The sequence below is a fragment of the Chelmon rostratus genome, chromosome 1 (genome assembly GCF_017976325.1).
Source record: "Chelmon rostratus isolate fCheRos1 chromosome 1, fCheRos1.pri, whole genome shotgun sequence".
Lineage (NCBI taxonomy): Eukaryota > Metazoa > Chordata > Actinopteri > Chaetodontiformes > Chaetodontidae > Chelmon > Chelmon rostratus.
Window position 1 is genome coordinate 10,456,222 of NC_055658.1, and position 14,173 is coordinate 10,470,394.

The following is a 14,173-nucleotide window of genomic DNA, read 5'->3' on the forward strand; positions in this document are numbered from 1 at the left end:
TATGTATTCATATAACAAAGAAATACATGTTTTCTGTTCAATTGTAGTAATATCAAGAATTTTACAGTAAAATATATGTTATGAAGTCATGTAGTCATTCAATAAAAACAGCATCAGAGAAAACATTCATCACTTTTTTACACATAATAGCACTGAGTAAAACATTTTCAGTATAAATAGTGAACCTTTTTAGATTACATCTACATTTCCTGTAATACATTTGGATTGTTTGCATTACTGGCTACACTAACTTAATCTGAGTGAGATTTCACAGAGCAAAATTTGTACAACAGGTGTCTATTGAGATGCAAGAAATAGGTCTGGTTGTGTGCAAAACAAAATGTTTACAGCTGAAACACATTAAGTGACTGTTGCTTTAAAGCATCGGTTTGCTCTAGTTCACCTGTTTTGCATCAGTCACGCTGTAAATGTTATTTTCCTCTAACCTCAAATCAAAAAAGTACTAGATATTACAATATTCAGCAGTTACAGCATTGTAGAGCTACTAACCTGGGCAATGTTATATGAATATGTTATATGAAATAATGAGACATATTAAAAATGCATTTTCAGTTGATTTAGTACTGCAAAATTTTGCAAACGTCTGCAATTGTCTTTTTAAATACTGGAGAATTTTAGCTACTGTATTTAATATGTGGGATGTATTTTGTGAAGTGAGTTGTGCACCTAGTATCTAAGCTCACTGTTTCAGGCCTTGGGGTACATTTTTTGCAAATCATCAGTTTTACTCTTTGTTACATACAGTGACGCTCTGCTCTGAAAATTGCAGTAGAGCAAATGTAAAATACATTGCGGTGTGTAATCTAAATGGTAAATAACCTCCACAGGCATTGGTTTACCACACTCACCTTGCCTCCAATGTATGTGGTGTGTGTGTGTGTGTGTGTGTGTATGTGTGTGTGTGTGTGTGCGCGCGCACTTGTGTGTGTTTGTGTGTGCGTGCGTGCGTGCGCACGCACAGGCATGAATGTGTGTCTATATTCTCTGAAGCATTGAGATGGTGTTATTCTGTGCTTCCAAACTGCTCCAAAGTCATTATGGACTCTTGTAGACACATGCAGCCAGTGGCGAGCAGATCTGGTTCAGTCTGCAGAAAAACTGTAATGAGCAGTGAGACTGGCAGATGAGTGTGAGTGGCTAGCAGAGGGAGAAGGGCAGATTCATCAGGGATGATTGCCTGATGCACACTTCTGGTTTTTTGATGTGAAGACCCTGCTAGGTTACCATGGGGAGAATAATTAGCTTTGGCTGGATGCAGATGCGAATGAGCATAAGAGAAGGGAATTTTCTTATTGAGCTTACTTTATGATACTTAGGATGGTGCATACGGGTGTGCTCGTGTGCGCATACACACACATTTACGCAGAGACTCTTTCGCAAACACATGCACACAGACACACACTCTTACCGGCTCATTCTCTTCTATTTATGGCCAGGAAATGGGAGTAGTGCTATGTCTGGTTGAGCTGAGTAACACTATTCTGTCACACATAGGTTTGACATCAAACACAAGTGACAAGCCTATCCTATTCCTCTCCACCGAGTCATCACCATGTCCCAAAATCACATTATTGTCACTGGGAACCCAGCAGAGACGGATGGTGAGTAGGGGTGTTGATTCCAGCCTTTGGCATCTACAGTATGCTTGAAAAGGCAAATAAAGCCATTTGGCAAGAGCTGATTTCTTGTCATTTCAAAAATATACAGAATGCGTGTGGCATGCCATTTGGTTTTATATTTTATCTAAAGCCTCTTACAGCAACATGGATACGCATGTGTTTTTTTTTTACGACAGGGCCCAGTGAACACTGAAGCTGGGAACTCTTCAGTGCTAACGCCACGCTCCACCATTTGCGACACACAGGACCATATCATTACCTTTTTGCCCTGGCAGGCAGTAAGCGGCTCTAGCGTGGTAAGCTCCAGTGTTACATGGAGGCAGGCAGGCGGGCAGTGGTGTGGCTGTAATAAGACCTGTGGCCAGCACCACTGCCAAGGCTAGCTGAGGCGGGGTGAGAGATGGTGCCCATCCCCTACATGCCCTGCTCTGCCATCTGTCACTGGGCAGGAGCAGAGCCGAGGGAGGGGTCTGAGTCACTCTAGTTGTTGTCACCTAGACAGGCCACACTGGGGCATGCTGTCTCTTTGTAGTCCTTTCAGGCCTCGGCTCAATCCATTGTCAGTTTTTGAAGCACTTGCGCAGTTTTGCAAATGTCCTATTTATTATTTGGCAATTCAGTATACTATTTTTTTTTTCAGGAATTTAAAATGTACTTTTTCCAAAGTGCCATGAAGGGCTACAGTACATAAACACAAGCAGCACAGGCCATTACACCACCACCAAAATAGAGCTGGAATGATTAACCAATTAATAAAGTAATTTTTAATTGAAAATACCAAACATTCCCTGGCTCCAGCTTCTGAGTTGTGAGATATTAATTAGTGTGATAATAAACTGCATGTCTTCGGCTTTTGGACAAACTAAGCAATGACATCACTGTGGGCTCCAGCTAATTGTGATGGAAATTTTTCACTAATTTATCGACCAAATGATTAATCAGCAGCCTTAGACTAAATCACACCATTTCTGTTATGACCTTTCAGATTCTGCAACCAGCGTGATATCACACAGTACATGCTGTCTCTTTAAATGTTCCCTGAGTTGATGTTTGACTCTGGACAAAGGTTGTCACTTAATTTTTGCCAAGGCGCCTGGTTATGTCATTTCCTGGCGGACGGTGTGCGTGCAGGGAGGGGAGGGATGAAGGGTGGAGAAAAGGGGTCAAGTGAGCCTGTGCGTGCACTCTGTTATAAGCAAGATGATCTTGCTCGGTTAGTGTTCATTGCCAACAAGCATGCAAAGTACAAACAATCCACATCCATATGCACATGTCGTGCTTACAAAAACACACACCCACACGAACATATACAAACACAACAAGAGAGGTGGGACGTTCAAACAATGTGCCCGAACAAGGTCAGAAATAAAAGATGTGCATGCAGATTTAGAGTCAATGATCTCACTTTCACAATCACAACTGCAACAGAAAGGTCCTTTTCTGTGTGCTTCGTGTGTGTTTGTGTATGCGCGTGCATGCGTGCGTGTGACTGCATGCGTGCCTGCCAGTGTGTGTGTGGTGCCTTTCAGTAATGAGTCATTCTTGAGAACAGTTTGTCACCTGGTAACCACCAGAGGAGCTTGTGGATACTAGATAAGTATTATCAATTCTCAGAAAGAACTGGAAATTACTGAATAAAATAACTGGAAATGGTAAAAACAAGTCAGTGTGTTTGTTCTGAGATACACAGAAAAACTAACTGTAAACAACAACAAAAAAGCAACGTCTCCCATACGCTGATTAAACAAGAAGTGCTAATAGTGGATTACTCATTCCGATCCTCTTCTTCACCAGCAACCTTCATCATGACACACTTGCTATGTTGACATTTCTCTTGTTAGCTACTCGGAGCAGGACACAGCTAAATGGAGGTCTGCGTTTGACACAGTTGCAGATGACAATAAAAGGCGGGGAGTAAGAGATCCAGAGGACAGAGTGAATGTTGCGGAAGCAGCGATGATACAGCCTTTGTCGGCTGCGGCAAGAAGAAAAAAGAAAGAGAGCTGGGAGCCACCGTGTGTCTTTGAATGGGGTCAGGGCATCATGGGGAATAATGCATTTCCCCTTCTCTTGCGCCAGGCGCTCCTTCCATTACGGCTGGAGAAGAGACATTGTGTCCACACTCTGATTACCACTGATCCATGCTGATGACTCTGTTGGCGGATTATCTCAGTTAGTATCAGCCATCTGTTACTGTGTGTACGTGTGTGTGTTTTTTGTCTGTATGTGTGTGCGTTGAAGGGGCGAGGAGGAAAGGGGCAGGAGTGAGACACACAGGGGGTTGAATAGTTTGAGGCCGTGACACACACACACACACGGATCCACACACACACACTCACGCTTCTATAGGCTCATGTATTAGCAGTCTTACGTAAAACCGCTGCACACGTACCCAAGCAGCATTACATCCACGCAGCACAGACATACAACACTACAAAACAAATGCGTGATGTAAGGCCACATACCATGCAGCACAGGCCATTACACCGCCACCAAATGCACGCACTCCATCTCTCTTTTATACTATTCTGCTCTCCTTCCAGATGATACTGACATGTGAAGGCTCCTATATGAAGGCCACATGCAATCATAAAACCGCGGAGCTGTTTATAGCTACACTATCTCCTGAAGGGCTGTTGCATCCAGCCACTATTAGCTGCATGCGTTGACAGCTGGGTGCTGCGGTGTATTTGTGGACGTGACTCTGAATCTGCCGCTGGAGCACATCTTATAAATCATAGTTCATCCATTAGCATAAATTCTCCCTCTCCTTGCATCTGTGAGACCTGCTGTTTCTGGTTGCACCGCTCCGCGTTGATTGGTTGGTGTTGTTCAAGTCAAATTGATTTAGCCGTTCACGGAGATTATAACGCTTGCCTTATACCGCCACTGTGGTGTGCCGTTAATTACCTATAAAATCAAGCTAATTCTGATGCTAAATCCATTTTAATTTCTCATAATTAAGTCAGGATTGGATCCTTAAATACCTTGGCGCTCCATTATTGTTGCAATCATTGTTGTGGCTGTGCATTTGGTAGTACATTGCTGAGCTCAATCTTATTATTGTTATTAGATTTAATTGCACTAAGTGATCAGTTTGTAGTTGTCGGAGGAAGATGGACTTGCCTCGCAGTCGTTTTTTCCCCTGCTGTCCTTTCTTTCTCCATCTCTCATCCCAGAAAGAGGCCCTTTGAGAGATTGTGAGAGATGAGAGGAGATGAGGGGGAGGGTAGCTCTGCTTTACACCTCTGCAAAGGAGGGATTGCTTTTTTGTTGTTTGTTAGGGGGGAAATCAATTCTGTTCACATCATCACGTTTTGACAAGGCGAGACATTAAGTGCAGATATTGAGAAACGACAGGAATGGTTTACAGCCTGTCCTTCATCTTCTCCACTTTTTTCCTTTCTTCTGTCTTTTTTTCCACAACAAAATCAGAGTGCATTGTCTTGCTTATCCTTTTTTCCCCCCCTCAATCTCGTTTTCTCTCCCTCTTTCTCTGTTTTTCCTTCCCTCTGAAAAGGTAGGGAATGATCCGCTTCACTTACCAGCTGACACCACATAAGCTTGCTCGTCCTCTGAGACACGAGCCTTTTGTTTTCATGTGCATTATGATAATTATGAAGGGCCACAGCTCCTCTCCATTTTCATCACACTTCTAATGATACTTACATTTTTTGTCAGGAGTAACCATGGAAAAAAAATCACTCTTTTTTATAATCTTGTGAAAGAATCCTTTTTTTTTCATGTTTTTTTTTTTTTTTACCCTAACCTGACATTTAAAGGGTGACAGCCGAAGTGAAGGAGCACAGAGTGCGACAGCCATTCATGCAACAAAATGTGGCAGAGAGGTAGCAGTTTTTGGTTAAGATTACGATGAAACTGTTCATCTTCACTCAGCCAGAAATTTATTCTTGTAACTAATATTAAATGCTCATTTATTCGCTGTTCGGGTTGATAATTTGGCTCTTTAACCCGCATCCTGTCACCTTGCATGAGAGGCCGCTCAAAGGACCTTTGACCTTGCTCATAATTACACAACCACCATCTTTTCACTGCAGCAGTGGCAGTCATGGCTGCCCAAGTCCGATGGCACACCAGCCTCCTCCCCGTGGACTGCAGCAGGTTTTCTTGTCATCCTCGCCTCTCGCTCTCCCTCTCTCCCTCTCCCACTCTCCCTCTCTCTTGTCAGTGTTGCTCCTGGCGAAAAGCTGATACTTGATATTCAGAGGATAGCAGCTTTTGTCTCAGAGATTTAATCAGTGGCTCTGCTCCCACTGCAGAGGAGAGAGGGAGGGAGGGTGGCGGAGGGGTGGCAGGAGAGAGGGAAGGAAAGAGAGATGGAGGCAGAAACTGTTTATGTGTAATGACACAATAACAAAGCCTGCCTGTAAAACACAATCTGCAAACTGTGCTTTTGAAGGGGATTTTCAGTCCTGGATTAGTGTCAGGCAGAGGGATATGGAAAAGGAGAAGAGAGAAAAAGAGTCAGGTTGATGTGATAGACAGCGGAGGTGATTTTGTGTGTATGTGTGTCTGCAGTGGGGGTTGAATTGTGTGAAGTGTGCATTCAGGCGTGTGTGTACGAATTCATGTGTTGTGAAACTGCTTTGTATTTATTTAGCTGCACAAGTTAGCAGCAGTGTGGGCACAGCCACATTGTGTTCTCAGTTGTAAGCAAAAGGGGATTAAAGTTGAATAATGTAAGTAAAATATTTGGCTGCAGAATGACCAAATGTTTCTTGTAAGGGTTTATGTTGTTGGTCGGTTGATAATGGCTGGCATGACGACTGTGAGACTGATAATGGAAAACTGCTGTGTTGGTTAATGCACTCGTCATCTAAAAGCCTCTCCATTTAGTTCAAGTTACAACTGAAAGGACTCAGGGAGCAATGTCGTCTTTAAAGCCTCAAAGAGCTCTTAAATTTAAATGTCTTTTTTTTTTTATCAAGGGGGTGTTAAGGATTCCTGGTTGTCAAACACAGGTGTGCATGTGTGCGCATGTGAGTTTGTTTGCACATGTAAGCCCCTGTGTGTCTGAGGGAGGGGGAATGACAGAAAAGTTAAAAATGTGTTATTTGTCCATTTTGTTTTCGAGTTTTTCCGCCAACCTCTGTCAATCCCACTTCAACCTCAGCAGAGAGAGTTCCCGGTAAAAAGCGACTGTCTTGTGGCAGAACACGTTGGCAACTCTGGTATTTTCTCTTGCGTCAAAATGTAAAACTTGCTTTGTTGTCTGGTATTAGAGTCCTTAAAGATGTCATCGTCCTTCATACCCCATATAGAATCAATGGAGGCTTGGAGCCAGTGAGCATGGCTAAATAGAAATATTGTTCAGGGGAAGTGAGATGTGAAAGGAAAAGTGTCAGGAGATGTGTGTGTGTGCGCGTGCTTGCTCGAACATGCTGTGTAGGTGTGACAGTATGCATTCGTGTGTATGTGTTTAAGCGAGTGTGTTTGCGAGTGTACGGGTGGGTGTGCTTTGCTATTGTAACCCTGCTGATTGGATTGTGTTTGACAGATATGGAGTCTGGAGAGCGGCTGGCCTCCCCTGCGCCCACCCTGTCTGCTGCTCGCACCTCCTCCCCTGCGGCCTCTTCCTCCTCCTCCTCCTCCTCTTCCTCTTCATCATCCCCTGCTCCCCACTCTAAGAGCAGCCTGGCCCCGAGCCCCTCAGCACTGGGATCCACCCTCAGCACCTCTGGTAAGCAACACTTTTTCTACCCCTGTGGATCTTCTGCCTCTGAAAGACCATGTCTATAGAAGAAAAAATACCAGAAAACACTGCAAACAGTTTCCGTGTAACCATAAAAAACATGTCAAATATGGTCACCTTCATGTCTCGATAGCATTCAGAATCTTCCTCATTTCTTTACCATGAAAAATGAGTTTCCTCCAGTATTAATTATACAGTTATTTTGCAGCCTGTGTGAATACACCTCTCTCCCAGCTACAAAGATTTTTTTTTTCCTGACAGCTTGGGTTGCAATTGAAAAGCTGCTGCATTAATGAATCCCAAACAATTAGGGGGCTCTTTTGTGTGAGAAACACACACATGCTTCGCCATGTCTCCTGACAACCTTCAGCTCTCTGGCTCCAGCTGCCTCAGAGTCAGGCTCAGCACGACACTGTGCGTGTGTGTGTGTGTGTGTGTGTGTGTGTGTGTGTGTGTGTGTGACAGAGAGAGAGAGAGAGAGAGAGAGAGAGAGAGAGAGAGAGCCTCTGCCTGCATGATTTAACATTTGTCAGCCACTCAGTGTCTAGTCAGCCCTGTACGGCATCCAGCCTCCTTTCTATGTATTGGTCAAAGCCATTAGGCAAAGAGGAGTGTGTGTATATTTGGGGTGAGTGTGTGTGTATGTGTTTGTATCTCTGTGTGTTTCTCAAATGTCCCTTGTGAGAGCGAGTGAATCATTTGCTCATACTCTCTTTCTCCTCATTTCTTAATGTCTCGCTGTTGTTTCATAGGTCTATACACACACACACACACGCACACACACACGTAGACCAAGATTGCACAGAGCAGGGAATAGAATATCCAGCTTTCTCTGTGATTGTTGTCTTTTCTCTCTGTTACGAGAAGAGGAAGCGAGCAAAATAAAGCCCCTTGTTTTGTCCTCCATCTCGTCAGTGTTGCCCCAAAGAAGAAGCCATTAGGAGCATCTCTTCCTTATGCATTATACATCCCTCTTATCCCTCTGTGCCATTACGTGTGCTCAGATTTTCTAGATAAGCGATTTTGGACTGAGCGTCAAAAGCAATGCTGACAGGCAGGCTGTTAGCTCTGAACTTCTGCTGTGCTTTAAGCCAATTCTTTTTCATTTCACAGAGCGTCTTATTCGTTGCGTGGACTGTAAGTTAAACATATATACGATGCCTGTGCACATACACAACCAAGACAAACGAGTTAATGTCATCTCTGTCGCTTTCCCACATCCAAGTATCACGATGATTAAAAGGAAAAACATTTTCAACCAGAACAACAAGAATATGTCAAGTGTATTGTGTAAGCAGGTAACATCAGTAATTACGTTTTGCAGTGATATAGTATCATCACAGACTGTGCAGGCATTGATTCAAGGTCCTTTGCCAATGTGCCAATAACACTTAAGGAAAAAAAAGCTGAAGAACATGAAAATGAGCACGGACTGTGTTTGTGCATGTGTGTGAGTGAGTGAGTGTGTGTTTGCGCGCGTGTCATTGATGAGGATATCACTTGGAGAATAAAAGCTGATCGGCGCTTGTAGCACTCTCTTCTTCGGGGATCAACTCACGGATGCAATTAACTTAAATCTGTCTGTGGAAATTTGATTGACTGCAACAAACAACAAATTAATCCCCCTTCGGCAGCATCCAAACATGAAAAAAGCAGGCGGTGCAGTTTGTCAGAGTGGAGGAAGGATTGAAACAGAATGAGAAAGAGGGCGAGGGAGCGAGAGAGAGACAGAGACACAGAGCGAGGAAGAGAGAGTAGGTAATCCTAGGTATGTCTTTCCTGTGCTTCTGTCTCGCTTCAAATTTTTAGATTTAATTATTCGCCTTCTGGAAGCCTGCATTAATATTGAAAAGGCATTTGCAGATGCCTAGAAAGGAAAGGGGTGTGTGGGGGAGAGGTGGGCACCCCAGGCATAAGTGAATGCTGTGGCTGGCGTTTCTGGGGGTTGCATTGCAGTCGTTTATCTTCGTATCCACTAGCTGACGCTGGCAAGGCGGCCTCTACATATTCAGCATATTCTAATGACATTCAAAAGGCAGATTTTGCTGTCTTGTGGTAGAGAGGGGCCTTGAAGCCAACACAAAGGGCTATACTCTCTCACACTGCTGGCATGCTGGCGAGGCTTTGTTTCTCGCCACATAACCACAAACAGTTTGATTCTCACTTAAAAATAGTCTCTGAGATGCATCTGTAGAATCGTGTTCATTTATGGTCTGTGTTTTGGTATAAAGCACAAATAACTGGCCCTCCTGTGTCTCCCTCTGGATAATTAGATCCCAGACTGCATTAGTTCAGAAAACACTGTGCTCCAGTGTCACTCTATTTTACATTTCTGTGGTGTGTGCAAGTGTATAGTAGTTTGACATTTTCATCCGCACTGTGTACAACACTTTTCTTTTCTTTCAGTCATCACTTTTTTGCATGTGTATTACCTGGCTTATGCGGCGGCATCAAGCAGGCTTGCTCTCTTTTTCTGGAATAGAAATTGAATTTGCATGAAATATGCTCACACCAAATTGCATCTGACTCTGGGAGGAGGTAATACGTGGCAGTCGCCCCTGCCAGAAATGATTGTGCTCAGGAAAATGCTAGACGATGATGATGTTGATGAAGTATTCTTCTGCGCTGAAATTGAATGCCAAAAGGATGGAAGGAGGTTAGCTTTTTACGTCTTATACACACACTTCTTTTTCTCACCAACAATATCCAGCCTTTGTCATAGCGCAGCATATTCGGACACTCTAAACTGGAGAAATAGCAATACACAAATAGCTGCGTGCTGAAATTGGATTATGACAAAATGCTCTGTAGTTTAAATGTGAATGTTTTACTCTAAAGAAATAAGCATCGTCCTGATGCAGTAGTCAGTCTGTCGTGCTCAGAAACAGTACAGCTGCCTTTTAAAATTACGTGTGCACTCAGTGAAAGCTAAATCTGAAGGTAATTCTTACACAAATAGAAGTCAGTCTTTCTGTATTTAATTCTTCTATAGTCAGGTGGATAAGAAGCGACTCCTTCAAAAGCTGTTTAAGTCCAGTTTTTACACCCTGTCGGTCCTTACATGAAAAGAGCTCAGTGAGGCAATTTGGGAACATGTTCTCGGTCTACACAAATAAACATATACGAAGCTAACAGTAGGGCACTGAGATGTGCTAAAGGTGCAATAAACAACTGTCATACAAGCTGTGCACTAATGTCAAAATTAGCTTTATGGAAGAAAAGATTTGTTAAATTTGCACAAGTAATGAAATCGAGTTAGAACCGAGTATTTTTAGACACTAGAGTTCACCGTTCAAACATCTTACAATCCTGTGATATAGGACTTTAATCAGTATGAGAAAGACAAGCAGTAGCCTGAAACAACAAAATGACACTATTAACAAGACAATGTACAATTTCAACAATAAAGTCAAACTCTCTGTGTTAACGAATCAGAGTCTTCTTTATGGACAAAGAAATTACTTTGTCTTTGCAGATTTAGTGGAAATGTCTCCACACCGGCATTATTTCCTCTTTTATAGGACAGTTTTTCTATGTTTATTGAAACTGAATCCGCCAAAAGTTGAGAACACATCTCCACTTGTTGCTTTCTGTCATTGGCTGGTGTGTTGTTATACACAACTATCTGTTACGGATGGCATTTGAAAAACATTTTGAAAAATTTGAACACGTCTTCCTTGGTTTGGATCCATCTCAGGCCGTCTGTTTGGAGCAGCGGGAGAGCAGCCCTTCATTGGTTCCACATTGTCAAGTGCCTTCCCTCTGGTCAACCACCCAGCCTTCGGAGCCATCTACACTGCCGGAGCAGGCAGGCCTGAGTTCGGAGGCCTGGGTTCCCTGGGCATGTCAGCGGCTCTGGCTGCCCACCCACAGCTAGGAGCCCTCTCTGGTAAGACGTGGACTTTTGAGTTTTGGGCAGCAATTGGCTAAATGGGGAATTGTCCTTAATCCTCTTCTCTCCTCTCCTCTCCAACAGAGTGGTGGCGAGCTGCTGAAGCCCATGGACGGGGAGCTGCTGCCTTTCTCCCCTCTTTCATTGGCTTCCCTCCATTCTTCGCCCCTCACATTCAGCCGAACCACAGCGCCACTCCTGTTCAGATCAGGATGCCCGGCAAGAACAGCCATGCCCCACCTAAAGGTACATCACACATCTGCAGCATTATAATAGAATTATAACCAGAGATAAGCAGGTGATCAAGGAACCCTTCATTTTGTTTTAAAGTAAACTTCAGCATGTCCATATAATTCTCAACATTGGCCTATCATATGTGTTATGTGATGTGGAGGTTTGTGTATTCTTTGCTTTTCTATGAGGCACTTTGTCTATATCTCTCTTCTCCCACCATCTCGATCATCTTCTTCTTCCACAGCCTAAATCCACTTTGTCCTATGATGAGATTTCTCCTTTTCAAGACACATTTAATGACTTTCATTCCTCCCTTAGTCATTCTGTCAGCCCCCTCTTTCGCTCGTGTTCCTGCTCGTAATCTCTGTTTCTTGCACTCTTTTAATTTCACAGTATCTTTTAATTTATCTTTTATTATGTAAACCATTCATGTTGGGTTTGCGCCTCGCGCAGCCGGCATGTTTGATGAGATACATGTATAAATCAATATTTTTATTAGTCGTATTCCATTCTGCAGTTAGTTCCAGATATTTCATTATCCTGCGTAGCAAAGTTCTCAGAGAAGATGGAGCTGATTAGTAATACAGTACATCTGTTTTGTGTTTCTAGGGGTGAATGGGGCAGTGAATGGCAGCGGGGTCTGTCCTCCCACCACACAATCAGGGAGCTTTTCTGGGAGTCCGGCTCCTGTTCAGGCATCGGCCAAGCCAACCAAAAATTCAGACCCTTCGAACAGTCACCGTAGCAGCCCTCAGAACAATCCAGCAGAGTTGGTGGAAAAGCCAGTCCAGAAAACTAAAGAGAAGGTCAGTCCTGAGATTTGGGTTCCGTCCTTGCTTTGAAAAAAAGCGACGTGAAATGCTCGAGCCAGCACGATGCAGTGAAGCTGATTCTTGCAGTTTTTTCTCTTGACTCAGAAGCCACGGAAGAAGCCGGCAGATACTTGTGTGGGGAGCAACAGCGAATCAGGCTCATCCTCAGACAGCTCGAGTGACGGCTCCCTCAGCAGTGATCTGGAAGACCTAGCAGAGGATGATGAAGATGATGATGATGACGATGAGGATGACGAGGAAGAGGACAAACAGAGTGAATTGTCTGATTCTGAGAAGCGGACAAAGAAGAAAACAAAGGTAGACCAGGAGAGTAGATAACAAAGTGTGAAAGCATTTTTTTTTTGTTGTTGAATACAGAAACAAAGGCAAATCAGGAATCCACTTGGTGCCTTCGTTCACTAAAATGTACAATGAATTATTTGTTGTTTGTTCTAACAGACGTTTGATTTCCTTCCCAGGTTTTGATACCCAGCACTGGAACTGCAAAGACTGACAGACGACTTTCTGGGGAGCCCCAGGACAAGAAGGTCCCCGCCAACCCCCCGACCCTTGTGCCCTTAGCCTGCTCTGTTTCCCCTCCTGCCTTGTCCCAAACCTCGCCACTGGCTCTGCACAGCTCTAGGTCCCGGACAGAGGGGCCACAGCAACACTTCAGTGTGATCCAGTCTACTGGCATGGCTGCCAACTCAAAGCCCCTGGCACTCCTCACTCAGCCTCGTAGGGAGTCTTCACCGTCTTCCTCCCCCATAGCCCTCACCACATCTCCAAAGGCACTCTCCAACACTGCGTCTCCCAAACTGCTGCCCTCATCCTCCCCCCAGCACCTGCCCCTCTCCCTCTGCTCCTCCCCTAAACCTCTCTCCGTCCCCTCTCCACCCCGCTCGACTCTCCCGCCGTCTACCTCCCCAAAACCTTCTGGTTTGACCTCATCTGTAACAAGCTCCCAGAAGCGCTCGCTGAATCCGCCACGGCATGCTGTTCCTGGCTCTGCAAAATCCAACAAAAGGAAACATCTGGAAGCTTCACTTGCGCAGATCAATGAGTTCAGGCTCAAACAGGTAAGACAACCTGAATAAAAGTCATTTTTACCATGTGCACACAAACGACACCAGTACTTTGCATATACACAGTGTGCTGTGAGACAAGATAACTACAGTTGCACACTCAGCTTTAGTGAACAAAGTTATTTCTAACAAATTGACAGTAATGAATTTATCCACTGCAGCTGAGTGTGCACTTAGACTGGCAGTTTCTCTCTTTTTCTTCACCATTACCACGCCATAACCATCACCTCGTTTAATCCAGTGGCCATTTGCCACATTTATTTAACACAAGATCCGAGCAGCTCGCAGACAGCTGCTGTTACTGGTAAAGCTGCACACTCAATTCAAAAGTGAAATCATAAGATTTGCTATTGCGGTTTCCCATTCACAAGAGGCAAGGGTTTTGTATCAGAGAGAAACATGTTCCAAAGGGCCTCTTTAAAATTATAACACAGCCTTAAGCAAATTCAAGTCCAAGTGTAGTTGGACATCAGAGAGAATATTTGCTTTATATAGTTGAATTAGAAGGCAGTACATGTTTGACTAAATGTGTAGGGCAGGGGGATTGGACACAGAAAAGCAAGCAGACATTTAAGACATCTATGTTAATAGTTATTACCAATAACAGCTTCTGTTTATACATTCGGTGTGACAGTGCTGAGTGTGCTAACCTTGGGAGAGGAAAGAGTTGAGCAGTGATTGTTTTGTCATTGTGTGCTGTAGTTAATGACTCTATTTTTACAGATAGGCAATTAGTAATGTGTAATGAACACTAGGGATGTTAAAAACATGCACTCTGCAACCATTTGTCACTGATA

General features: G+C 43.9%; 1 protein-coding gene across 10 annotated transcripts in view; it reads left to right on the forward strand.

The window, feature by feature from the left end:
• The window catches only part of baz2ba (bromodomain adjacent to zinc finger domain, 2Ba), a 66,569-nt gene that overhangs the window by 29,889 nt on the left and 22,507 nt on the right, over window positions 1-14,173 (forward strand). For all 10 annotated transcript variants that reach the window (XM_041943391.1, XM_041943468.1, XM_041943775.1 and 7 more), the window contains exons 3-8: window positions 7,159-7,341; window positions 11,051-11,242; window positions 11,330-11,491; window positions 12,089-12,285; window positions 12,397-12,609; window positions 12,771-13,370. In XM_041943391.1, coding sequence (XP_041799325.1) covers window positions 7,161-7,341; window positions 11,051-11,242; window positions 11,330-11,491; window positions 12,089-12,285; window positions 12,397-12,609; window positions 12,771-13,370 — 1,545 coding nt within the window. In that variant the 5' untranslated portion in view covers window positions 7,159-7,160. The remainder of the gene's footprint in view (window positions 1-7,158; window positions 7,342-11,050; window positions 11,243-11,329; window positions 11,492-12,088; window positions 12,286-12,396; window positions 12,610-12,770; window positions 13,371-14,173) is intronic.